Source organism: Psittacula echo (genome assembly GCF_963264785.1).
Source record: "Psittacula echo genome assembly, chromosome: 4".
NCBI lineage: Eukaryota > Metazoa > Chordata > Aves > Psittaciformes > Psittacidae > Psittacula > Psittacula echo.
In genome coordinates this window covers 110,478,508-110,505,960 of record NC_137738.1, presented here as the reverse complement: position 1 = coordinate 110,505,960, position 27,453 = coordinate 110,478,508, and the positions used below count along the sequence as shown (strand labels likewise).

At 37.7% G+C, this 27,453-nt stretch overlaps 1 protein-coding gene across 2 annotated transcripts in view; it reads left to right on the top strand.

Moving 5' to 3' along the window:
* The window catches only part of GPCPD1 (glycerophosphocholine phosphodiesterase 1), a 49,292-nt gene that overhangs the window by 861 nt on the left and 20,978 nt on the right, over positions 1–27,453 (top strand). For both annotated transcript variants that reach the window (XM_080614606.1, XM_080614605.1), the window contains exons 2-12: positions 7,747–7,832; positions 10,267–10,351; positions 11,202–11,286; positions 17,843–17,918; positions 19,721–19,762; positions 21,052–21,175; positions 23,617–23,863; positions 24,941–25,103; positions 25,192–25,324; positions 25,559–25,613; positions 27,010–27,102. In XM_080614606.1, coding sequence (XP_080470732.1) covers positions 7,784–7,832; positions 10,267–10,351; positions 11,202–11,286; positions 17,843–17,918; positions 19,721–19,762; positions 21,052–21,175; positions 23,617–23,863; positions 24,941–25,103; positions 25,192–25,324; positions 25,559–25,613; positions 27,010–27,102 — 1,152 coding nt within the window. In that variant the 5' untranslated portion in view covers positions 7,747–7,783. The remainder of the gene's footprint in view (positions 1–7,746; positions 7,833–10,266; positions 10,352–11,201; positions 11,287–17,842; positions 17,919–19,720; positions 19,763–21,051; positions 21,176–23,616; positions 23,864–24,940; positions 25,104–25,191; positions 25,325–25,558; positions 25,614–27,009; positions 27,103–27,453) is intronic.

Here is a 27,453-nt window from a genome sequence, read left to right as displayed (position 1 = left end):
TGAACTGAAAGGAACACTCTAGCAATGCTTACGGCTTGCGTTGTAGTATGCTTGGTGTCACGAAGACTAATAATATAATGTTAGATTAACTTCATTACTTGCTTCCTAACCAGGCTACTGCAGGAGGCACAGATTCATTTCTGTATTGTTTCTTTTTCTTTTTCCTTTTCAATCGATAGCATGTCTTGCAGGGTGTTTGTTAGTATTTTAATTCATTAAAGCATGTGCTGTTAGATGGAATTTAGCCTTCAAAGTATTCAAAATGTTAATGGCAGAGTGTAATAGTTAAGTGAAATAATCTTTTTATCATAAGAAATACTTTTCCTTATAGGTTTTCATGTGTTCTAGCACTGTTGCCTGTAAAATAACTGTAGAAAATACAAAAAACTAATCAGGGGAATACCGTGTGTCTTGAATAGAAGCTCCTAAACTGCCACAAAATTAATCTCTTAGTAAAGCAGATTGCTCCTCAATAAAATTGATACAGGATTTGAAAAAACCCTTTAAAAAAAGTTGTTTGTTGCTGTGTTGAATACTGAGAGCTGTGGGGAGCATTATGAATCTTACTTGTCCATGTCATTCCTAAGAATATTAATGTGATCATAAACAGCTTAATTGCTGCCTTGTTAAAGGTCTTGTCAGCCACATGTTAATAATGAACAACACCTCAGCAAAGAGAAATCAAACTGATGCTGGTCTGGTTTACTTTAAGAACTTTGTCTGCAAAGCTGCTATGACATAGGTAAGACAGAAGAGTCTGCTACATGGACAGGTATTTAACACATGCTGAAACCCATTAAGGTCTTGTTATTTAAAACAAAGCAGAAACATTATAGGCAAACATAGTATGTCAGGTGGGGTTCTTGTGCTTGATTACCAGGGTCGGCTTGGCCCTGCAAATGGGTAGTTAAATTGATACTGAAAATAGAATCTTAAAGATATTTTTCTGTATGCTAATTTGATGCTGTTTCACAAATAGTACTTAGGCTTTGATTCTTTCTAAATGTCAGCATAGCCGTATTGCTAAAATTCCTGCCTTTGAATCGGATGTGTCCAAATCTTGCATGCAAGTTTGTTTTCTGTCCAGTGTTAATACTGCAATGCAGTATGAGAGCTTCTGACTTTGTGACTGTCCTTTCTCATGCAGTCAAGGTGCGGGGAGGGGAGAAGGAGAGAGCAGGAAGAACCTTCTGGTTGTTTGAGTGAAAATGAAGGAGTTGATGCTGTAGTGCTGTTTCTAAAAATTCTTCACTTGTTGGAGTGAATGTCCTGACAGGCATATCCTCTGACCTTGTTCTAAAATCCAGGTGCTGTCAACTATTGTTTCTTAATTTTATTACGTACCTAATTTGTTGCTTAAGATGTGGTCTGTAATATTCTGATACCTTATTAGGACCAACCACCAGCAACAACATCTGTTCCTCACACTACAAGTTTAATTGGATTTGATGTCATTTAAATGTTAAAGGTATAGTCTGAAGTGGTATTTCTATGCTTTAGAGTAATTCTTTGAGTAAAAATGACAAAACTAAGTCTTAAACCAGCAGTTTTGTGTGATTAGCCTCATCTCGCTGTTCAGCACAGATCCGATGCATGGTGGTGGATTTTCTATTGCTGCATATAGTACAACTTTCAAGAAGGCAGAGTATAAGTGCAGTACCTTGCCCTGCAGTGCAAGGTAGTGTTCATATGCAGGCTTCCTGAGGCAGGTTGCAGGGAGCTGTGGTGCCCTGCATTGGCCCCACTCCTGCCAGCATGCACTCTCAGATGTAGAATGACTTGGCTGATACTGTGGCACCTTTTCCCTGCTTCAGGCTGGCACTAGACATCTCCTTGGTGTTGATATGTCTCATAAGTCTGCTTTTAAGGTGGAGAATGCCAGCTTAAAATCAGAAAAATAAAAGCAAAAATAATGCAGCCTTCTTGTCCTTACCCTTTTGATCTTTGAGTGTAAAAAATAAATGGGAGTGATATTTTGAAATAATTGAGCTTATGTTTGCTTTTTGCAGTGCCAGTAGTCTGCACTGTGATCTGTGATGAAATGTGTGCTAACAGTATGGAACAGCCTGTTTGTGCACAGATGGTCTTTATTTTTCTGCAGATAACTAAGCAAAGTCTGTAACACAGTGGTTGAAAATATTCTTACAGTAAGAACCAGATGTTTGAAAATATTAAAATGCATTCCAGGAATGTCATGGCACCTGGGTACCAAGTTGTCTCATTTTAATTGAAAAATGCCATTAAGTACCTATAAAAAAATGTATATGCCTGGCTATCTTTAAGAAATTCACACATGAGAAAAATACTTTTATAAGTTGTATTTTACCATCATTGAAAAATCTGTATTATTATCCAGTCATCCTTAACGTTACCCAAGAGAGTTTTGGGTTGATAACCGTACATCAAAAATGTCTATTAATTGGTTATCGGATAGTGGTTTTGGGCTTTTTGAGAAGAAGAAATGTCCCACAATATGTTTCGGTGTAAGTCAGCTGCTTTTTGTCTTTCTCGTCAGCATGTTGCCAGATGCTGGTTATCCTCAATGAGCTAAGTCCATGCAAAAGGTCATGGTCTCATGATCTGGGTCATCTAGATTTTAGGAACTTAAATGAAGTTGCTTAGACTCCCATTAGCTGCATCCTAGAGAGGATAAAAGTTGCGAAACTTTGGATCCCTTATGTACCAAAAGAGCAGCATTTTGTTTCTTTTTTTTTTTTGTTACTAGTTCTGATTAGTTAAATGGAAATGTTCCCTGTGGGTACCCCCAATTTAGAAAACTAGTGTGGAATTTACTGGTTTGTCTCCTCTCTCTTCCACCATTAGATGTTTATGTATGTTTTTCCTTCTACTGCTAAGTATAACCAACCATTCTGAAGCCTTTACAGCCAATTCTGTTGATAAAGTCAGCTTTTCATTCAGATCTAGCTTAATGTAGTTGCTTAATTTTGAAAGCATTCTGTCAATACAGCAAAAAGAAAGTTCAAGGCCTTCAGCTGTGTAAGTCTCTGCAGTAGAAAAAAATGATCACATCATACTTCAAGCCTGTCTCAGACATTGTCTTTACACCATTGCAAGTCAGATCCTCAAAAACCTGTTTGAGTTGCTATTAAGTATCTGCCTTGTGCTGAGGGAGAGTGTGTCATCTGGCTTTATGAATGATCTGAATTTTTGAGTCTAAAATTTGTTCAGTGTTTGCAAGCTAGGCTCTTATATTGCAGGATTGTCACAGATTACTTGATGTATGTTTATCTAAGCCTGAAATACTAAGTATGAGATATGGGATAGCAAACAGCCAATACCTCTTAAAATATATTAATACCTCTTAAAATATATTGCAGAGGTTAAGGAAATTAAGGGGGGTGTGTGTGTAATCTATTACGTGAAGGGCTTTTGTATGCCACCAGACCTGTAAGCCACAAAGTTCAAATGAACTTTGATCTTGGAATTATTAAATTAAGTCTATGTTCTGGTATATTTTGACTACAGTGAAAAATTGTCTTGCGCATCCATGATGACTTTTGCTACCTCATTTTAGAGGGGAGCTATGATATTTTTATGCTGTTTAGTAGTTGATGGTGTTATCCCAGAAGGAGGGTCTGAAATGTCATCTTTTTACTTCTTTCAAGTGCCTTTAGGAGTCCACAGCTGTTTGCCTGCATCTTTTAGAAGCACCCTTCTAGAATCAGGATGGGAGAGCTTGTGTTTAATGTTATTTAGAGAAATACATCAACTGCTGTTGTTCTTGTACTCCTTTGGGTGCCCATGAGGAGGAGGAGATTGTGAAAGGAAAGCTTTATAGGCAATATTAGAACAAAGAGCACATTTTTTTTTTCTCTTCTGTTCAACCTGCTGGGTACTGTGCTTAAAATCTTCATTGCTTTTCTTTTGGGTATGTAAAGGCAAGTAAGTGGGTTTCTAAAATTGCAGCATTCCCAGTTGCTTTTCTTCCTAAGACTATAAGGAGAGCGTTGTGTTGTGGCAGGGGAACCAAGATTGTACATGACCTTAGCTACCAGGCTGTTGACCTTGCCCCTGCTCTGGAAGCCTTGCAGACAGCCTGTGGGTGAGGTTTGTTGATGGGCAGGGTTACCTGAGTCAAACTTTTAAAGGCAGGTTAGTACAGCCCCAGACTCAGAGTGCTGCTGCTGTGCTGTCACCATCTCCTTGGGAAGCCTCCAGAGACTGAAAGGTAAGGGTTTGCTTTGTTTGAGGAGGAGAGTGTGAGAGAGAGTTGAGCTGTGACATGACAGAGGAAAGAACGTGTTTCTGTTGGAAAGGCAAGAATCAAGGTAAAGAAACACTTTGGGGGTTTTGTTTTGTTGTTTGTTTTTAGTGAAGTGCTGATACCATTGTGTGAATGTCTACCTGGATGAGACCTCTTTCCCATGAGGAAATGACCTAGATTCAGGTGTTCATTTCTTGCTTGCATGTAGTTGCAGTCTGTAAAAGCAGACCAAAGGGAGGAAGTAGGATACAGGATGAGGGGCAATTGTTTGCACCTCAGGTAGCATTTGAGTGCATGTAGTTGCAGCAGATGTGAATACAGTTTTCATACTTGTGAACCCAAAGTTAGGTTTAAAATGGTTGTTGCACAAGGGCTTCTCGTTAGTAAATCTGCTTGGCTGGCTTTGTTAATAGTTGCTGGTTAGGAAATGTTCAATATTTTCAATGTAACTCTTCTTGTTTCAGTTCCCCTAAGCAGACAGTTATGACCCCTTCAAACTGAGGAATCTTTGCATTCTCCCAAACAGTCCATTTTTACAGGTGTGGGGAGTGGAGAGGATTTTATTATTCTTAGTCAGCTCTTTTGGTGAGGCAGTGCTGAAAATCTGAAGGAAGAAACAAATGTAGGATTTGAAAGATTGCCTGACACCTGCTGGCCAGCGAATTTGAATGTGTAGGATTTCTTACCATTGCCCTCTGGGAATTAAGTTACTCTCTTTTTTAAAGAACCATCAGTAGCTAGACAGCTAAACTTAGGCTTTTTTACTCTTAAATAAAGCATTTTTGTATTGTGTCTTGAAAGTACAGAATGCTTTATAGGTGCATGGTAATACACAATGTATACTTTTTGTTAATGAATCAAGCTGATCTATTTTCTTTGCTGTGTGTTTCTGCAAGAAAAGATGCTTCTTCAAAATGAGGGGTAGAACTTAGACCCTAAACATGGATGTAAGTGCAGTACCTGTAGCTGCAGTTCTGCTAGAAAAATCGTCCCTGTGTTTGGTGATGTAAACCAGAGTTTTTCTTCTCCTTATATACATCCTCAAGGCAGATTGAGTAGGGCTTCGAGATAAAATGCCTTTTGAGCAGAATTTTAAACAGCTGTAGAAAATCAGTTTATCAAAGTCTCAATACAGTTAACTACTGTTATATAGAAAACTAAATCTTTTGCCAGGTGGTTTAAAAAAGCTTACAGATGTCTTGCAAGTAAGCGCACAGAATTTTTACAAGATAGGCTAAAAGCTTTATAGACTTAACAGGGTTTCAGATTTTTTTTTTCCTCTTGGAATGGATGGGCAGTTAATTTGAAGGCAGGCAGACATGCTGGCTTTTGTCAAGTTTGATTCTGAGTCCTGGGTTGACATGGTTTAGTGTATGGTATCCCTGCACATGGCAGGGGTGTTGGAGCTAGGTAATCTTAATGTCCTTTCCAACCCTAACTATTCTCTGATTCTGTGTTGCATTAGCTTTGGAAATAGAGTTTTTTACAAGGCAAAAAAAGGTTTGGGGAAGTGGGTTCAGGCTTTATCTGCCACTTACCTGCTGTGTTTGGCAAGGAGTTTTTGCCTACTTCATGTCCCCTTTGGCTTCTCTGCCTTTGCAGTTAAAGGCTGTCCAGGTAAGGACAAGTCGGTGAACGCAGCCAGGGCCCTCAACTATTCAGTGTCATCACACACGCACACTAGTAGTTTATATTCTCTGCTTTAAACTGAGCATTTTTATGTCATATGGGACCAGTTTCACAACTCCAATTTTAGTTTCAGCACTGAAACATGCTGCGCTTTTGTGTCTATATATAACTGCTAAAAATAAATGCTCGAATGTGTCACTGTTAATGCACAGACCACCTAATGACACACATGTGACAAAGTTCATAAAAGGTGTGCCCTTCATGGAATTCACGTTAATTGAGGTTGTTTCCAGCTTCAGAAGTTTGGGATTTTATCATTTACAGAAATGTTACTTGTAAAAGATTACATGCAGAATTAGAATTGAATTAAAATACATGACCAGAAACATCTGTATTGCTGCTATTTTCTTGCTCTAAGTTTAGCACTGGAAAGTCATCTCCCTTGATGTGGGGAGAATGAAATAAGGGAGGAGAAAAAGGAATATAAAGGCAGCAGTAGTTAGTAAAGGGATAGATTGAGAGGAAGAGAAGATCCAGAAGATCCAGAAGAAAAATTGTAGGTGTTTAAGCATCTTTTAACTGACTCTGATTGCCCAGGAGGAATTTGGATTGGTTATAGCTTTTTTTCCCCCCCTGCTTGGTATATCTGACTTTCTATAGCTTTTCTTCCTTTCAAGGCATCTGTTAAACTGCCCTGTGCCCTTTCAAGGCAAGGGCTTGTAGTAGAGCTAATGAAAGGTAGATTTTTTTTTTGTTTTCTGTAACGCTGTTTGTTTTCTTTGTCATTATTATTAAAGCTGGTACTAAAGGATTGCTGACCAGCATTGTACTAAAGTGCCTTTTCCAGTTCAAAAACAGCAATAAAAATGTTCTAGTAAAGTGGGTTTTTTCCCTGTTCAAAAAATAGCAATAAAAATGTTCTAGTTGTTTGGTTTAAAGCAAACCAAACCCAAAAAAAGCCCACAACAGAAAATACACATACACCCCCACACACCTCAGTGATATAAAAAAATGGATTAGTTGAGAGCATTGCTAAGTTAATTTTGCATATAATTAGTATGATTATTTTGTAGCCCATGTCCAAAGGAATATACTTGGGTGATAACAGTTAATCTAGCAACAACCAGACTTGGACTTTGGTATGATTTCATAAATAATACAAAAAGATATGTTACATCAATAATGCTGTAATGGGGAGAGTGGGATTCTGCCAGCTTTTTTTTTTTCCCATCAAGTTACTGTGTATTGGAGGAGGGTAGAAAATTGAAGCAGGGTCAGTCTTCCCACTGCTGTCCTGGCTGTAGGCAGCCCCTTCCTGCTGCAGTGTTTTGAAGACTGCTTAGTGCTTCTAGTTGCTGGTGCTCCACGTGAAAGGCTGGAAGTATTGGTAGGTAGGGGAGCAGAGTCCAAAGTGATGAACACCACCATAAAGGTAGTAGTGCTTGTCTGTGAAACCTTTCTTGTGTTCTGAAGAGAATGCTAAGTAATAGCATAGATGAGGCAGTCAGAAGTTACTGCTTGCCAGAGGTCATAATCTTAAATGTGTTATAATTTCCAGTGGCCTCTTTGGGAGCAAAATCAGTCAAAACCGGTTTTTGAAAAATCTTAGCTTAAGACTGATAAATGCTGCATGATATTGATGCTTCCATATGGTATTTGATTTAGTAGTCTTTTTCTTGAGCCGGTGTTGCAACAGTGTCTTCTGCAGCTGGATGTTGTTTTCTGTGGCTGCTGCTGGTTTTAAAGACTTCTCTATTTTTACTGTTCACTCACAGTAGCATCACTAGTGACTCGTTACCTATAAGTGGAGGGATTTGTTTCCTCTTATTTAGGACAGCAATAGACGTAGTGCACTGTTCCTAAAATGCAATGTATTTTTCCTCCCACTACAGGAGATTTTAACCATCCTGAGGCGAAAGTTCTGCAGTTATGACTTCTTCTCAAGTCACTTTTGCAGTAAGAGGACCATCAGTGCCAGGTACTTAAATCATGCTTTCTCCTTTTTATATGTGGTTTAACTAGAAGAAAACTTAATGTTGAAAGGCTGCCTTGTGTGTTTTCCTCAGAGGAAAAAGAACATGTCAGTTCAAACACGAAAATGAATCCTTGTATAATACATTAATTAAAAAAATTCACATAGGAATTTGAAAATGAGATTTGGGAATTAATTTTTACCTTTTTCATCAAACAACAATTTCATAGTATGCTAGGGATTTTGATGCTGAAATTGTTATTTTTAAAAGCAGTGTTCTGTCTGTAACTTTTTATTCCATGGAAATGAGTATTTATGTTCTGATCCAGGCTCGCCAAGCATGCATTGACCTGTTCTGTTTTTTAGTGTCCGTTGCTTCCACAGTTGCGATGGCACTGGCGCTAACAAAGTTGACTTTGCATGCGTAACGTTCTCTTGTACTGATAATATCCGCAAAAAAAAAAAAAAAAAAGTAGGGTTAGGGAGAATTAGGTCCTGCCTCACTAGCAGGTTACAAAGAATTGCCTGGAAATACTCACCATGTGTATAGCATAAAGAGGTGACACTGAAGGCTGCTTCTGCTTATGACAATATTGATACTGCTGCTTTTGACTTGGGAAGAGCTTTGAGATGCAGCAGTGGCAAGATGCAGTCTTGTGAAAGAAGAGAGGCTTTCAGAGCTATCAACAGTTTTACAAAAAGCAAAATTTGGTGTTATGTAGAAATGTCATGTACTGGTTGTCAGATCACCATGGTGAGTAGTTAGTTGGTGAGACAGGAACCCTTACCTTGAGCACTAATCTGTTCCCCGTGTTCTCATCACTGTCCCTTCCTGTTGATGTCAAAGCCAGGCTAACTGGCAGGATGAAAGAGCATCACCAGCATAGGAATAATGCTTTTACTCACTCACTCTTACCAAACCACTTTGAGAGTCAACATTGGTGATGAACTGATATAAGGCTTTCGCATATTTGTGACATGCACTGCTTCATTTTTACCTTGTCCTAGCGGAAGGAAGAGGGTCAGTGCTTACTGGCTGTGACTCCTTCAGGTTTTCATCAGGACATAGTCCCATACCAAGAGACTGCTAGGTGGCCAAAGATTCGTATGGAAGAAAACCTGGAGCTTCTAGCTCCTATCTATACACTTCTCAACAGAGCTGGCCCAAGCAGAGAGATTGCAACGTCAATTGTGCTGTTGCAAGCTTTGAGACTGGACAGGAGCCTTGAAGTAGCTTCCTCTTTGCCGTAGCTGAAGGAACTCTGCAAGTAGCAGCATTGGATTACCTGGCAAGGGGAGGGGAGAAATTGAAGACCCCTGAACTTAAAACACAAAACCAAACTCTGCTGAGTTTAGAGTTGCCTTTGGAAAGGCAGTTGCAGTTTATGATGCATTTCACTTGGGCCTTTCCTGGGATGATGTAAGCAGCATTTTACAAATCCTGGTTCAGCCTTACAGTGTAACTGTCCAAGTGAGTTTAGGGGCGACTGCATCTTATTCAAATGTTGCCTTTTGTGTGTTTTACTTTGAGTGATAAGTATTCACTAGGTGTTCACGCATGTTCATTTAAAAATGAAGGCTAGAAAACTATTCTAATCACCTGCTACTAAGAGGAATATCATTTAGATGGCACTGTAGAGTTTAGCTGGCATGTACACTAAGGTTTACTAAATTTTACTATTTTAAAGGGATATTAAAAGACTTTTAGCTTCTCTTCACTATCTCTAGTCAGAAATTATAACTGTGTAGTATTTAGGTGGTCTTCCATCTCCGCTTTATCTCCTCCCTGCAAAAACAAACCATAACATGCCTCAGTACAGAGTGGAAAAGGTAAAGCACCTGACCCTAGGCAATTGAGTGCAGTGAATTATGTAGTAAATATACAGATGATCTTTGTCTGCATATGTCTGCTTACAGTGAGCATCCAAAAAGCTTAATCTAATCCCCCTCAATAAATTGAAGCAAAAAAAATTTTTAAAAAAGTACTGTAGATCAAGATGTTCTCTGAAATTATTTCAGTAAACTTTTTAGGAACAAATTATCTTACTTAATTCCTGGCTTTTGTAGATCCTTCCCTCCCCTCCCAATTGTTAGATCTGCAAAGGTTTCTTTCGTAAGCAATTCTTGTGGTATCTTTTACTAAATTAAGCTGGACATAAAAAAATGGATGTAATTGAAGAGGCATAAGAACTTCCTCAAAACTAAAAAACCTAATCCCTCTGTCGGTGAGATCCTTATGATGGTGAAGAAAATGCTGTTGTTTTTGAGTGGGGTGAAAACACCTTTCTGAAGGAGAAAGAGGAGGGAGTTTAGGTGGATGACTCTGGGGTATATGTTTAGAATATTTGACAGTTTGACCATATAGGCTATACTTCTTAATTCCATATATGCTCAAGTAATGATGATTGTGGGTTTCTTCTGCTTGGGTTGTTTTTTTTAGGAGAGGTTTTTGCAATATGCGGGAGCTGCAGTACTTTGGGCAATTGGAATCCACAACTTGCAGTGGTCCTCCAAACTGATGACCAGTGAGTTGGGTTTTGGGTTTTTTTATTTGTTCTCTTTGAAGTAGCTGGAGTTCTGGAGCAACAAACTTATTCTGGCTTTGAGTTTATAAGCTAATGAGTAAAATTTTATTGTTAGTAATATTCTTGTATTGCCTTTGAACATTTTGTATGTTCAGGAATGTGTCTAAGAAAATGTTTAACTGGGTATGCTTTTCTAGTTACAAATGATGCTTCAACCATTGTGACTGGCATATTCAGTACTTTAGTTGTAGACATTTTGAGCAAGAAACTGCTATGGGTAATTCTCAGTCCCAGAACTATACAGGAAATTACAGGAGACATTTATAATCATAGAATCATATAATGTTTATTTTTTGGTAACCTATACAAATACATATTGTAGCTGTAAAGAGATGGGAATAAGTGGTTATGTATATATAAACATGACTGTATGAGAAGAAAGTTAAGTGCAGCAGAGGAATTCAGTGTTATCTTAACATGGTACCCAGCCTGTCACTGTTTGTATGATGCAGGAAAATAGGGCTTTCAGGATATATTTATAATTCTGTCAGTGACTTGCTGTGTGATCTTGAATGAGTTCCTGAATTGTTTCATCATATTTTCCCCATCTGTTAAATGAGGATGAGAATTCTTGCTCCATTAGAGCACTTCAGATCTTGAGATTAGAAAGTGCAATTTCAGTGTATTTATTGTGCTTTGTGCATGTTTGGCTAAGTTACCTTGTAAAAATGTTCCTTGCAGCAGTATGCCAAACTGTATTTTAGAATATTACTTAGGACAGACATATGTCTGAGATGCTATTAGGCTGTATTTGGAAACTGTTTTGTTCTTGTTTTCTTTTTCCCCACAGTGAATTATGGAAAGCTACCGTAGAGCTTCCTAGAGGAGTTCCTGTTTGTTACCGGTATTTTAAAGGGTACTTCTTAGAACCTAAGGTATGTACAACCTTTTCTATTTTAAGTTGGCTCATCCCTAGTATAAAAAAATCCCTTATTTGAATTAAGAAGGATTTTTTGAGTTAAATTTGTGTTTTTAGAAATAAATCTCAAATTGTGACATATGAAACATTAAAGCACTTATGGAAATGCAAGCAGTTCACTTCTGAAAATACATGACCATATGCCATTATTTTTGTTAAATTGTCTGTCTTTTACCAATGTTAGGGTGTTAAAAATTGCAGCGATAGTGAAATGCCTGACATGGTTAGAAAGCTTGAGTGATATGGTGAAGTTCTCATTAGTTATAGTAGGGCTATAACAACTTGTACATTTATAATTGAATATAGACTTCAGCAGAGCAAGGATCCCTAACATGGAAGTAAGTGATAGCAAGAGAAAAATGGTTAATGTGAGCAGGTGGATTTAAATTTGCCAAATCTGCTACAGATTTTAAAATTACTGTGGAACTTTTGTGGTGAAGCATGAGAAGTATTAACTAGCTTTTGTGCTGCATAATTAACCTGTGTTAATCTCTTGGAGTGAAAAGGTGAAACAAGGAATGGGGCATCCCAGTGTTTTGTCTAGGTTTGTATATAGGTATTTGCATGCTTGAGGTGAGGGGGAACCCAGGAGACAGACCCAGATGTGTTTTTACAGGTACTGATGTCAGAATTGCATGTGAGTTGAATGTATGTGGTAGTATTCTGGTGTGTAACAATTGTGCTGGGTAAGTACGATTCGGACTACTTACCCTTCAGACTCGGGATGAGACTGCATCCAGAAAAAAGTTGGACTAAGTTGTGAAAATAAGCACTGCTCTAACTGGTTTTGTTAATTAACAAGTTATGGTAAGAAATAAGCCATTTAAAGCTATCTTTGCTGTATTTCTTACTCTATTAATATCCTGTAGCTGTCCACCTTGGGCTTTAGTTCTTCATTGAAACTGGGATTATGAAGGCTGTAGCTATATGTGCGAAGAAGTTATAGAATCATCTGGTTTATACCTTCTATGTATTTTAAATTAGTGTCAAGAGTGTGTAAGTGTGTGTCAGCTGGACTAGCCTTTCTTTCGCTGAAAGAAATATTTGACAGAGGTATCATCTCTGAAGGATACTAATTTTAAATGAAACACAATTCTGTCTTTTATTACAGCATGTGAAAACAATCTAATCTGAAACTGATGTTTAAATTGTTATTCTGAGGCAAAAGAAGGGAATGCCAATAATAGATTTCTTTTTCTAAGGCCAAAAGTAGATCAGTTCTTACAGCCTACCAGCTCTTACGTTTTTCACAGATGCCTCTAAGTTTAAAATGTAAGCAACAGCACACTAGAAAAAGCATGCTTAGTGAGAACAGATGGGCAGAAAACATGCTCATAGACAACACAATTTGTTTTAACATTTGAAAAACTTTATGTATTGGTGAGTGTGTTTCTTTAAGTAGGTGCTCTGTATCGTGCACGCTTTATGTACCGTGTGATGCAGAGTCTGCCAAGGTAAGTATAAATTTTATGGAATACAGCATAAAGAGCTACTATATATAAAAAGGAGAAAAAAAAGAAAACTACCCTGCAAACCAAAATGTGAATTGTCAGGGTAAATGGTTACCCACTTAGTGATGTTTAGCCTGTACCTGTTTAGTGCACAGGGCTTTATTTCTTATAACACAAAGTCTTTGGAAGAAAAGAATTCCAGCTACAATGTTTTATTGCTCTTTTTGTAAATTTTTTTTGGAAAAATGGAAAAGCAGGATCCCTTCGTTCTAACAGAAATACAATGCACAGTATAGTGCAAATGAGACACTGTATGGAGACCTTTAGCATTAACAACTCTGATAAGAAAAAAGTACTTCTAAGTTAAATTATTCTGAGTAGTCTTAAATATGTTGAAGTAAGAATATATGAATTTGACACCCCAGTTGAGTAAATCATGCTGCAGATGGATCCAGTTGAAGCTAGTGTTTCCTTCTTTCCAGATCAACTGCGTCTGTGAGGGTGCTTGAGATGGATGTGGTGGCAAAGCTGGGGGTGATATATAGTTACACAGAGAAATAGTTCTCATATTATTCAAAATACTGCTACAAACTAGATGTGAAAATAAATATAATCACATTTTTTTGGGACACCCCCCCCTCCGCAACCATAGCAAGTAGGAAAGCATTTTCCTCATCTCCCTTAAAAAGTCATTTCATGTCTGTTAAATTATTTTGCTTGAAAAACAGTACAATGTGATGGGCAGTTTAGTTTGTTTGCACTGAAGCCCTTCAATATTAACATGATGGTGCTTGCATAAAGTTTTACTTAATATAGTGAAATTTATAGAATTTTTGTATAAATGAATGTATACTCAAAGAGCATTTTACTATAAAATTGGTGCAAGTCTTTGCTCCTGCATATCAAGAGCTTTTACTATATTGTAAACATGTTAATTATAACATAAGTCATCTTAAGCATTTTAAAAGAAAAGTAAACACATTTACGTGATGAAATAAGACAGTTTAAACTGTTTTGCTTGAGGTTTGTTTGTTCCTTAGACAGTCTGGTTTCAGTTATCTTATTGTAAAGATCTTCCTGTGTTTTATTCTATATATAGCCTCTGTTTGTTAGGGGTTAAGGGAAGTGTGAGACACACCAAAACCCCTCCTGTGTGAAATTTAAGTCTTCTGTATACCATATGTTTTAGGAGAATGTTTTTATATGTATTGGTTGCATCATGCATATTCGAAGAGTTCAGTAAGGTAAATACATACCTTACTCTGTTAAGCTGTGTTCTATATTTTTTTTCCCCAACAGTAAGTAAGCATGCAAGTTTAGGTTACTTAGTTCAAGGGAAGTGTGAAATAACTGAGCTATCCATGCATGTAGCAGGACTTTTAAAACTAGACTGTGAACATTTTCACACTCATGAGAATATTGCTTAATTGTAGAGGCTTCAAATGAGGCGTAAATTTACTTTTCTAAAATGTAAATAAATCCATTTAGTGTGTGGAATATATTAATAAAGGTGAAACTTGGGTCTAGACTCTGTAATTTCTTTAATATCAGAATACCTTAGAAAAGCTTTTAAAAACCAATAACCCATTAACCTGATAATAACAAAGGAATACCTATGCCATGATGCACTGAGATAACAGACTGTGTGTTAAACTGTTCTTGGAAACACTAGAGCTAAAAAAATCTCTATTTAGCTCAGAACTTTCTGGCAGGTGACTTACATGTGCTGTTGCCTTACAAAGGCTGAATGACTTGATGGTTGATGTTTGGTTTTGTGCTTTATTATTGTCTCTTACATGGTACAGAAATCCATCAAGATTTTTGTCAGAAATCCTGCGCTGGCAGTTCAGTGTAATTCGCTTGGCTGTTTCATGTGCTTGAAGTAGATTAATGTTCTTGACACAATAGTTTTAAGAAGTGCAGTTGGATAAAAGTAGTTGGGTAGTGTTCTTAAGGTCCTATTTTCTTTTCACTGATTCCTACTCTGTTATGTTGCCTTGGATCAGGAAGTTTGGAACTGGCCTCCTGAATTACAATTTAAATGTCTACTGAAGTGCTGTCGTGTTTTAATTGTACTAAGCACGCAAGCACTTCATGCAAGGAAATTCTTGAATGTCTTTTAAGGACTTTTAAAATTGCATCAGATGTTCGGCTAAATACAAATCAAGCAGCATATTTTTTTATGTATTTGCTTTAAAAAGAAAAATCTCTGTTCTAGTAGAGAGGAATCTGTGCCATACAGTGCCCCCTACTATAATCTCAGTGTACTGCCCACTGGAATGCTTGATTTGGATTGGCCTTTTGAAACTGCCCTAGCAGAGGCTGACTCTGTAGGTAGCGTTACCATACTATGACCACTGATGACACATTGTTAACTTCTGCTACAGGCTGATATGAACTGGGCTGTTGTTCAGATGTGGTCAGATATGGCACTGAAATTACATCTGATTTTAACCTTGTTGTAGCACTGACTTCTGTTACATGTGATTAAAACATTTAAACACCCATAAACAGAAAGATGGCTTGAGCAGGGATTGCGAGAGGCTTCACAGTCACATCTGTGCCTGTTCTCTAATCCACTGCCCTTTTTTTCCAGGTAGTTTCCTTGGCATTTCTTAGTATAGAAAGTGTTTGAGGGTTTCTGGGATTAAGTCATAGAATCACAGAATGGTTTGGGTTGGAATGGGCTTTAAACACACTTAGTTTCAAGCCCTCTGCCACGAGCAGTGACACCTTCCACTAGCCCAGGTTGCTCCAAGCCCCATCCAACTTGGCCTTGAACACTGCCAGGGATGGGGCAGCCACAGCTTCTCTGGGCACCGTGTGCCAGTGTCTCACCACCTTCGTAGTAAAGAATTTCTTCCTAATGTCTGATCTAAATCTCTTCTCTTTCAGTTTAAAGCCATTCCCCCTTGTCCTGTCACTACATGCTGTTGTAAAAAGTGCCTCTCCGTGTTTCCTGTAGCTTTCCTTTAGGTATTGGAAGACTGTTGCAAGGTTTCCCCAGAGCCTTCTCTTCTCCAGGCTGAACAAGCCCAGCTCTCTCAGCCTGTCTCTATAGCAGAGGTGCTCCAGCCCTCTGATAATCTTTATGGCCTCCTCTGGACTCACTCAAGCAGATCAACATCTCTGTTGTGTTGGGGACTGCGTGATCAGACCACTGTATTCCTTTCAGGGGATGAAATTTTGCTGCATGTATCCAGCATGTTGTGCTTACTGTTGGAATAATGTTACTTGAATCCTCATTCATAGCTTTAGAACCTAAAATTAAAATGTACATTTACAGTAGCGTAAGAAATAACCTGATATTGTTATTTTAATATAATAGGTTGGGAGTTTCTACAAGGAGAAACTTTTGCTTACTTTTTGAAGGAAACTACTTAATCCATGTTAGGACAGATTTGCATTCCCCAGGTTCACAAGCTACATGTTCTGTATGTGTTTGTGGGAGTTGCTGTTTGAGAGCTTGCAGGCCTCAACGGTGTTAGGAAATTATACTCCCCCTGCTGGCAAACACGGGTTTCACCTGCAGAAACTGAAATTGTGACATTCACGTGTGAATCTGCTGTGGAAGAAGGGAAAAGAAGCTTCTTGTTAATTTTCTAGAAGTCCATAAAAGTGATCATTCTGGCAGCAGTGAGAGGATGGGAAGTAAAACTGCCCTATAACAGGAATAAACTGAGAACAACAGTATTATCTTATTTTATTCATATTTACATGCATTCAATCTTTAAAGCATGACTTTATGTATTTTATTCTGACATGATCCTTAAGTATAGATGTCTCTGAATTCTTCAGAAAAAATTAATTGCTTTTAGCTAAGACAGAGCAAACCCATCTAATAGAGTACTTTTTGAATATTTGGTGTTCGCTATTAACTCATCAAAAGCATAGTAGATTAAATATGTTTGAGATACGTTGAGAAATCACATCTGTTATTAAAGAATTGATTCAGTAATTTGTAAGATAAAGCATTATGGTACTGTGTAATTATGTAGTTACTGCTGAGTTTGAAGTGTCTCGATATCGTTGTTGATCTGAAATCTATTTAAACAGGAACCTGGAGTACTGGGATAAGTTGGCCTTGAAGCTTATATGACTCTGTACTAGTAGCAACTCTTTTTGGATATAGAGTCACTTAGGCCCAAAACACCAAAATGAGCTATTTGACAGTGTTTCTTGTGACTGATAGTGACAACCTCACAGTGTTAAGGGAAATGTCTTGAGATGACTGAGCTGGGAATTGGACATGTTCTTTCTGTTGTTACCCAGTGGTTACCTAAAAGCTTTAACCTGGAAAGCTATTTCAAACTTAAATTGTTCTGAAAGAAGAGATTAAGTTACTGTTCTGAATACCTATCTGAGTCTTGGCTATGTCTGTCAACAAATATAGTCTTTTGAGGGACAGTAATTCTTTTTTTTGGTGGAAGAATCTAATTTATCCTACTCCAAATGGAATGCTGCCCAGTTGGATCAAGTATTTATGTTTTAATTAGATGGTAAATAATTTGCTCTTTTGTACCACAAATAAAGAAATGGTGATCCATGGACTTAGTCAAGGCAATTTTGAGGGAGAAGCTACCCCTGCAACTGTTCACTGCATGAGTAGGTGCTGAGTGATGTTTGGAATTAGAGATGTGGGATATATTTTTTCCGAAATTGTTGCTGTGATATCTTAAGAAAAAAGCAAGCATGCTGAATGACTTCAGAGACAGTCTGGGGCTTTTTGTATCTGAAGGAAGCTAAACTAGTCCAGTGGAGTTGCTGGAAAGAGTAAAGATTTAATAATTTTAATTCTTCACCCTGTCAGACTCTATCACAAGCTTTGTCATATCTGACGCGTCAGATAGCGTCATCAGCAGTTGCAGGGGTAAGAAACAAGCCTGATCTATTCTCTTTCCTTCATTCTCTCTCTTTGTTCCCCCACTCTCTTTCTCTTTCTCCTACTTTTTCTTTCTTAAATCTATAAGTTTAGTTCACAACCATCCCAAACAGCTTCATGGGTAGAAAATCAGATCTAACAAAAGAAATTATTGCAGACATTTAACTTTTAAATTACAGACTATCGATGGTCCCTGCGAAGTCATAGTTCACACGTGGGAGACTCATCTACAACCACGATCAATTACCCCTTTAGGTATGGGCATCAACTGCATCTGTTTGAGGCATATGCATAAGATTGCTGATATGCTGCACATTGGTTTAGAAGGATTGATAACTATAGTTTTAAAATACGTAAATTTATGAATGTTTTCAAAGTATAAACTTTTTCTTTGTTCAACATGGGCCTTACTCTCAAAATATATGTATAAAAATAAGTGGCTTAAAAATGGAGGGGACATGAAGCTCTTTACTGCCATCCTTAAGATATGTGGGTTGGGTGTGTTTGTGTTTTTTTTTTTTTTTTTTTCTAATTTGGAATTGTAATAATTTTCTGTAAGCTTAATTCTTTGAGACTAAGGATCCATATTATTTTTTCAGAGAACATGTGGGGAGGGGGAGGGAGTGAAGTCACTGCTGTTTCTATTTAACTACCATTTCATTAGTAAAAATTTAAGGCAAAGATTCTTAATTAGGCTGAAGTAAACAGATTAATTTAAACAGAAACATGAATGGGTTTAAATACCCAGCAATAAAGCCGCAGTTTATTTTGCTGGAAGAAAAGTTGGCATGCAGACTTGCCTACAAGTTCCTAATGCTTTTCTGTACAGGGGAAAAGTTTGGTTTTAAAGAGTGACTGGAATAACCTTTGAATGTAGCTTGTAATTTACATCTCTTGTGCTGCTGTGGGATGGCATGTTTTACACGCTGTCTTTTCTAGGGTGTGAAAAAGGTTATTCCCTCCATACTTAGGAGTTCATATCTATTAAGTACTTTCTGATACATTGAAAAAAAAGTCTTCTAGAGAGAAGGTGGTATTGAAGAAACTGCTTGTTAAATATGAATAGTACCAAGATAATTCCTCCCCCCTTAATTTTTTTTTTTTTCAATTGAATTAGTTCTGTTTCTATTCCTATAACAAGACTATGTTTGTGTATCTGTCAGTAACTAATTAGGGAGACAGACTACCCTCTGTTAGGGTCCAGACTTCATAATTGAGTTAAATTCATTCCAAACAGTTTGGAAATCTTCCCTCCCCTAAGTAATACTCAGTGCTTAATAAGCAGTCTTTAAGAAAGTGCACCAAAACGAGGATGTTACTACTTGGTCATTATGATTCTGAATTGTTGCCTGTGGTTATTAAAAATTGAGGTCAGGCCCATGACTCTTCTTAGAAAAAGATGGGATTAATGGCTATAGAGAAGATTTTATTAAGATTTATTTTTGAGAAATGTATAGTTTTAGATTTAGTGCAATTCTGTTGATGCTGGTGAATTTACTTAGTGCCTTAAGATTTCAGTTACTAAAACTTTGGAGAGGGTAAGGATAAAAGTAAGGGTGAAATGAGTGGTTTGAGTGTTTCATCCTAGGTTGGTTTCTGTTGCGTGGACAGAATATGCATTTTAATTGATTTAGAAGCTTTAACTATAAATGTGCAGGAGGGCACAGCTTTCTTGTATGCTTGAGGAAACTTTGACGCTAACAAGAAAAGCATCTTAGATTCTAGTAGGATGTAGATATCAGCAAAATACTGCAGCAGACTAGGAAATGATGCAGCCTTCTTGGTTTTCTCAGTTCAGATAACTAGGTAAAGCATCTTGGCATCTTGTGTGTTGTTTTTTCTTGCAGAAACTAAGGAAAAGCATAAATTAGGAAAAAGCTTTACAGATGTTTGCAGTTAACATGCTTATTCAGCTGTTTCAGTTTTCCTACTTTTTTATTAGATGTACTTTTTAAAGTGAAATGAACAAGTAGGATTAGTATAACTTGGAAATGGTTCTTTATAATGTGGATATTAATTAATTTTCTTCCATTCTTTTTCCATCCTTTTAATTCTAGAAAATGGAATTACTATTGATGATGGACACTTTGGAATCTGTAGTAAGTGAGATATATTGACCTTTACTTTTAACCACGTATTTAATTTTAAAAAGATTAAGTGTTGTAGTGCGAAAATATTTGAAATACAAAGTTTTGACAGCAATTGCCTGTAAGTGATTGTTTTCTCTGCTTATATAGTTATTTTTGTATCTAAAACTTGTGACTTCATACTCAGGCTGTAAACCCTTCTAAAGTTAATGAAAGGCTGACAGGAAGAGTTTAAATATTGTCAATATGCTGGTGTTCAAGGTTGAAATTTGCACATTAGATCACGAGCATGTATATTTGGAAATACGGAATAGACTTAGCTTTCTTCTAAAACCTAGCCTTAGAAAAAAACCTCTTTCCTACAGAAGTATTATCACTTACACCAAATGTACACAATCTGCCTCTTCAGTTAGCCACATAATTGCCAAAAACTCTCAATAAGCTCAAACCTCATGTTCTTGTGCATGTGTATGTTGGCAGTTCTAACCCACCTCTTAACGCTTAATGCTGTAGTGCCTGAGGTAATTCTCTTTATCTTATCTCATACTTAAATATATTAAATCTTTATCATGTCTCATACTTCCCTTAAAGCTTTGCCATTTTTCTTCATATCCTGATTGAATGATAAGTTTTGCTAGGAACTCACCAAAACTGCGGGGTCTGCTCCAGCACCTGATCTGGCAGCCTGGTCTTTCTGGACATCCTGCTTATAGGCTTGCTTTTCCTGATGGTGAGGTTGAGGATTCTCCTCCATGCTTTGTGTCCCCATCATATTTGTTGCTGTATCCTATCCTGCATACTTTTACTGGCATTGGTTATGAGGAGCTAATTTGACACCTGTATCTCGACACAAATGGGGAGTCTCGAGTTGCATATGAATCTTCAGAGTTCCTGTCAGTGTTATTCCATGTATTGAGAGATCTCAGGATGAGGGAATGTTATGCCTACCTTTGGAGATTTAGACCTTGATACCATAAATAAAATTAACACTGCAATACTTAGTGCTCTCCTGCAGACAGTTTACACATGAAGCTGGCAAGGATCATTTTTCCTATTTAATCCCCTTTAAAGCAAGCAAACAACTGTAGTATCTGTTGTCTGTTCTGGGTAGTTCAGAAAAGATAGATTAAAAGATTCACTCAATAATTGCTCTGGAAATACTATTGAAAAAAGCAGGTGATAAGGAGAATTATCTGGAAGATGGTGTCAGAACTGTATTTATATTTTTTTAATATTAAAATATATAGATATCCCTAGAATAAGTTATTAAAGTCTTCTACTTTTTGTTTAATTTTTGCTAGATGGTATTGAAACTGTGGACACTGGGTGGCTGACATGTCAAACAGAAATAAGATTACGCCTGCATTATTCTGAGAAACCACCTGTAGTGATATCTAAGAAGAAATTTAAAACATCAAGGTTCAGGTAAGAGTCTGCTCATCTAAGTTTGCAATTTAGCTCATGTTAGTTGTCAGTACTAGTGCTGCTTTTTTACTTAATTAATGTGGCCTTTAATTTTTGGTTGCCAATAGGGATCTACTATCAGGCCAATTACCAAGTATTTAAGAACTTTATAAAAAAGAATAATAAATGTGATAACATTAAATCAGTGCTGGACAGTGGGATTGAGGGTGCCCTCAGCAAGTTTGCTGATGACACCAAGCTGTGTGGTTCGGTTGATACACCGGAGGGAAGGAATGCCATCCAGAGGGACCTCGACACGCTTGTGAGGTGTCCATGGCCAGCCTCATGAAGTTTAACCAAGCCAAGTGCAAGTGTCCTACACCTGTGTCGGAGCAATCCCAGGCACAGCTACAGGTTGGGTGGAGAAGTGATTCGGAGCAGCCCTGCATAGAGGGACTTGGGGGGTGTTGGTTGATGAGAAACTTAACATGAGCCGGCTTCAGTGTGTGCTCGCAGCCCAGAAAGCCAACCGTATCCTGGGCTGCATCAAGAGGAGCGTGACCAGCAGGTCGAAGGAGGTGATCCTGCCCCTCTACTCTGCTCTCGTGAGACCTCACGTGGAGTATTGTGTACAGTTCTGGTGTCCTCAACATAAAAAGGACATGGAACTGTTGGAACAAGTCCAGAGGAGGGCCACGAGGATGATCAGGGGACTGGAGCACCTCCCGTATGGAGACAGGCTGAGAAAGTTGGAGTTGTTCAGCCTGGAGAAGACAAGGCTGCATGGAGACCTCATAGCAGCCTGTCAGTATCTGAAGGGGGCCTACAAGGATGCTGGGGAGGGACTCTTCATTAGGGACTGTTGTGATAGGACAAGAGGTAATGGCTTAAATCTTAAACAGGGGGAGTTCAGGTTAGATATAAGGAGGAGTTTCTTCACTGTGAGGGTGGTGAAGCACTGGCACAGGTTGCCCAAGGAAGTGGTGAAATGCTCCATCCTTGGCAGTGTTCAAGGCCAGGTTGGACAGAGCCCTGGGTGACATGGTCTAGGGCGAGGAGTCCCTGCCCATAATGATTTTAAGGTCTTTTCCAACCCTAACAATTATGTGGTTCTGGTATCTCTTTCCCCTGTTAAATTTCTGGGATCTGAAGCTTGCTGTCATCATGATTTTTAGATTGCTCAGTTAACCTGGGAGTTAACTTCTGTACTGCGTTCCTTCTTTTGGCGGTCTGACGCTTGACTTCCTGCCACCCTCCCAATGAGGGGAACATTTATTTAATACAACTTCAACGGTAATTAATACTTGCATCCTGTTCTCTAGAAACAGGAGTTTCTTTGCAATTTTTTCCTGTGTGTTACAGGAGGTAGAGAGCAGTTTCTGAAGCCTGATCCTTGTCTAAATTTGATGGTTGAAATCCAAGCTTGATAAGCTGGATGCATTACTAGACAATCTCTTTTCCGCATTCTACCTAAAAAGTTTGATCTGCCCAGGTAGTTTTTGTGACTGTCACTTGCTATGGCAGTGCCACTTTGTGGACAATCTGTGTTGTGACCCCTTTTATTTTTTATTTTTGTAAAAGGGTATTAAGAATGTGGACTTCATATACAGGATTTCTGTGATTGTTTCTTTGAGATACAACTTCAGTTTTACTAGTGAAATGGAATCTAAGTTTAACGATTAGTTAGACTAAATCTAACTAGATAATCTACTAGTCAATCAGCATCTTGCTAAATAACTCTGTATCCCATCTGCTACTTAGATGATTCAGAAAGGGATTTGGATTACTCATATATGCTTCCATCACTGGCATAATTAATTCTGTGTGGAAGGTTTGCTGTGTATAATAATGAATTCTGAGTCTTACAGAGAGAGGCTTATTCCAATCAGTCCAGGATTTTTCAGAAATCGCAGTTAATTTACTGTTAAATGATCGTTTAGGATTTCTCAAGGGACTTACTGATTATTATAGACTATCTTTTTTTTATGCCTAATAGAATACATCTATCTGCCTTAATTGGTGTTCAAAGAGGCTTAAAGTTGGGTGTGTGCACTTCCCAGCAGCCACCAGAATTCAGATACTGATCTTGGTAATTGCTGCTATTTTCAGTGCTTTTCATTAGCTTTTTGGCATTATGGGTGTCAGTCTGCAGAGACAGGCTGTCTGTTTGGGAGTCCAAATTGCATTTGGTGGAGTGCTTTTTCTCAGACCATTAGTACAATTTTCACATTTATCCAAGTTCCAGTTTCAGAAGTGACTTGAGCACTTACAACTAAAATAGGATTTAGACAACAGCTGCAAAATGACTCTTGTGAGGGCCCACTGCATGCAGTGCTGCCCTGTAAATGGTGTTGTTGAGAATTCTTGTGTTGAATGAACTTCTGTTCAAGCTTCTAATTCTCTAGTGTTTCTAAAGATGCTCATGTGACTTAACCATTTGTTTTGTGTTTCTGGTTGAGTAGAGTAAAATTGACTCTAGAAGGCCTAGAGGAAGATGAGGATGATGAAGAGGGCCAAGAGAAAACATCCCCTACTGTCCCTCAGAAAATGGCAAACACTGTGGAGTTCTCCTTAATAAGTAACAATGAATATAAATGTCGACACTCTCAGCCAGACTGTGGCTATGCTTTGCAGCCAGACCGATGGATAGAGTACACAATACAAACCATGGAGCCTGATAACTTGGAATTAATCTTTGATTTTTTTGAGGTATGTCTCTACCACCATGAAGTAACTCAGGTCTGCCTTATGAGTTAAGAGTCAATTGCTGTGAAGATTTCATTGTTGGGATAGGGCTGTTGCCTGATATCTTGATTTTTTTAGACTTGTTTACACAAGTTATAAGTCTTTTGGCTACTACCCCATTTTGCAGAAAGGTTTTGTGAGTCTGCTCAATAGGGCACAGAAAGATTTACAGTTTATGCTTATTTAGAAGTTGGTATGAATTAGACTCAAATCACGCTGTCTGGTGCTGCACGTAGTTAGGTTGGCTTGATTTTTGTCCTTTACCCAGGTTTTGCTTATCCTTCTTGAACCTGAACAATTTGTGTATGAACTAGTTACATTATAATTATCTTATTTTTAAGAGATTTCCCTGAATTAGTGCAAATTAAAACTGGATAGTTGCAGATTCTCACTACTACTGTTATGTTGCACTCTTTTTCCCTAAAACATCTTAATATTTGAAGTCCTTTTAAAAAGAAAACAGCTCTTGTCTCTTCATGCTGTTTATATAAAAGACAGTTTTAAGCATTCTCTTTTTTATCTAAAAATACCCTTAAGATTGATCACTTAGGCTCAAAATTACAAAGTGGCTCCATATTTCCTGAGCTTGACTATGGTCAGGTGCATGTTCTGCGTGTTAGTTGCCCTTCTCCTTCCCTACAAATGAATACAATGTTGTTATAAGCATATATATTATTCCAGTTCATGTTTTTTCTAAATATGACTTGGGCGTTTAAGAAGATGGACTATTCCATGTGTGCAATTTGGTGTGGAAAGCTTATCAAATCTAAGAGTTTTCAAAGACAATTGTATATGACTTTTGTAGATTTCCATCAACAATTTCATATTTCTAATAGCAATTTGGAACATGGTCTTAAACGATTTTTAGCCTGAAATTAGTGTTTTCTGTAACACAAGAAATTTCTGTTACAGCAGTGCCTATATATATATATATATATATATATATATGTATTTCTGAGGAGAAAGGAAGAAGAGTTTGTTCAGAATTCTCACCTACGTATAACAATAATTTTTTTTTTTTCCCCATTTGTTTTGTTTTAGGAAGATTTAGGTGAGAAAGTAGTACAAGGCGATGTTCTTCCAGGTCATGTAGGTTCTGCCTGCCTCCTGTCATCCACACTTGCAGAACTCGGAAAGAGTGCTGGAATTCTTACGCTTGCTATTATGAGCAGAAATCCAAGGAAGACAATTGGAAAAGTTAGAGGTACAGTTGATGCAAACAGATGTAAATAATGGATGACTCCAAGTAAAGTTATCTTTTGACACGTGAAGCATTTTTATTTTTCTTGTAGTGGACTACATAATTATTAAGCCAATCCAGGGATACACTTGCAATATGGAGGCTTCCTATGCAAAGTATTGGAAACCAAGAACAACTCTAGATGTTGGACACAGGGGAGCAGGCAATTCTACAACAACAGCTAAGTAAGTTCATTTGCATTTTAATCTGGGTATTTGTTTAGTTTAGTTTCACTGACATCAGTTGAGGAAGTGGACAGTTTAAAACAAAATGCTGCAACCCCTAATCCTTTAAGTCACTTCAATATCAGATATGGGTGTTCTGTAAAACAGAGACTTCTTATTTGTATTTCTGTTGTTTCAGTGGACTTCTGTGCTGTGCTGCCTCTAATAAAATCTTTTCCTTTGCTGTTATTTCAGGCTTGCTAAAGTTCAAGAGAACACTATTGCCTCTTTGAGGAATGCTGCTAGTCATGTATGTACACACATTTGCAGGCACCTAGTATTTGGGTAGTTAAAACTAGCTTATTTTTTATACTTGATTTCCATTATTCAATACAATGAATGATAATGATATTGATATAAAATTACATTAAATCACCATGGAAATTTCTTGACAGAGGAAGGGAAGTAATAGGTTAGACTCTTATTCCCAAGATCCTCAAAAAAGTCTGAACTTCTATGTATTATTTTCTGGTTGTGTTTTAATACAGGCAAAACTTTAATCTCAATCCTGCAGAGACATAGGGTTGGAATAATTTTGAATGAATTAGTAAAAATTTGGCTCTGCTGGATCTGTTGGCATACTTTCAGGTAGCAAAGGACTTGTTCAGGGGCTGCTGAATACCTAAAACTGATGTCCAGAAATGAGATCTGGGAGCTGAGCTGGAAGGATAAAACAATCCTTTGTTTCAGTGCTTGCTACAATGAATATTTGGAATACTAGCATAAGGCTTTACATTTGAGAGATACTGTTTTCAGGTGCTTAAATTCTGTGATTGAGGTGGTCACTTTTATTACTTCTAGTAATCTCACTCACTTAAGTGATCTGTGATAAGATTGATCTAGACAGTGAGACACTGGAGCGGAGTAGCTGAAGTCAGAAGCACGTGCAGGGGTTCCTTGTCTAGCTCCTGTTTTCATAGTGAAGAGCTGTGGTTACAGTCACATAAAGATGGTGCTATGAGATTACCTGCTGCTTAACTTGTTGGGTGTTCATGGAGGCCTTTCAAAGGAATAATGCACAGACAGTAAAAATAAGTAAAAGAGTAATTTCTGTGTGTTTCTTCATATCCTTATTTCTGTCCCTCTTTTCAAAAAGATTGTACTTTGATCTTAATTCCTTTTTAAAAGAAAATAACACACAGTTGAAAAGGACAGAAGAATATTGGATACAGCTCTTTCTTTTCTTGCACATGTTATAACATGCCATTACTGTATTACTCACCAGTGGGTCCAGAAGGTCGTCCCTATATGGAGTATCTCACTAAAGCTTTGCCAGTCTTTAGCAATTGCTCTTCTCTTGGTGGAGAAGAGGGAGGAAGGGCACCATGACAGTATCCATGTTTAAAAACATCATCTTAGCCTTTGTTTGAAATCAATACTTTGTTTACAATACTTCAAGGTTACTAGAGGGTTTATAAGGGTTTATCAGAGCTGCATTATGGTAATGAAAATACTCTCCCATATGGTCTTTTGTCATTTCTGGTCCACTGTTGAATATGATTTAACTGGTAACAGCCAGTTTCATTAAACTTCTGGTTTATGTCCAGGACCTCTGAGTACTTGGCAGCTCTGCAGTTCTGTAGTCCTTGTGCATAAATAGTTAATGAGATTTTGTTTTCTTCTATGTGTTTTTCAACTTTCTGTAGGGAGCAGCATACGTGGAGTTTGATGTACACCTTTCTAAAGATCATGTGCCGATTGTATACCATGATCTCACATGTTGTATGGCCATGAAAAAGGTAAAGATGATATCTGTCTTTTATCTTTAAGTGTGACCATTCCAGAAACTAAAATGCCAAGCTCTCATAGAAATAATTCTGGGGAATCAAGGGATGGAATGGGAATAAATATGTAGGATTACTGTGTGCATGAAGTAGAGCAAGAAAGTTGGATTTTTATTTTGATATTGCAGCAACAGCGTATCAGATGCATGGTTTGAAACTGGGCTTAAGCCACAACAATACAGATAAGGATTCTGACAGTGAAAATGGAGATAATATAGCAGAGCAGACTGCAAGATAAATCCTCTAATTTTTCTTGGCACTAAATCTGTGTCATCAAACTTGCACACATTGCAATATTGCAATTTG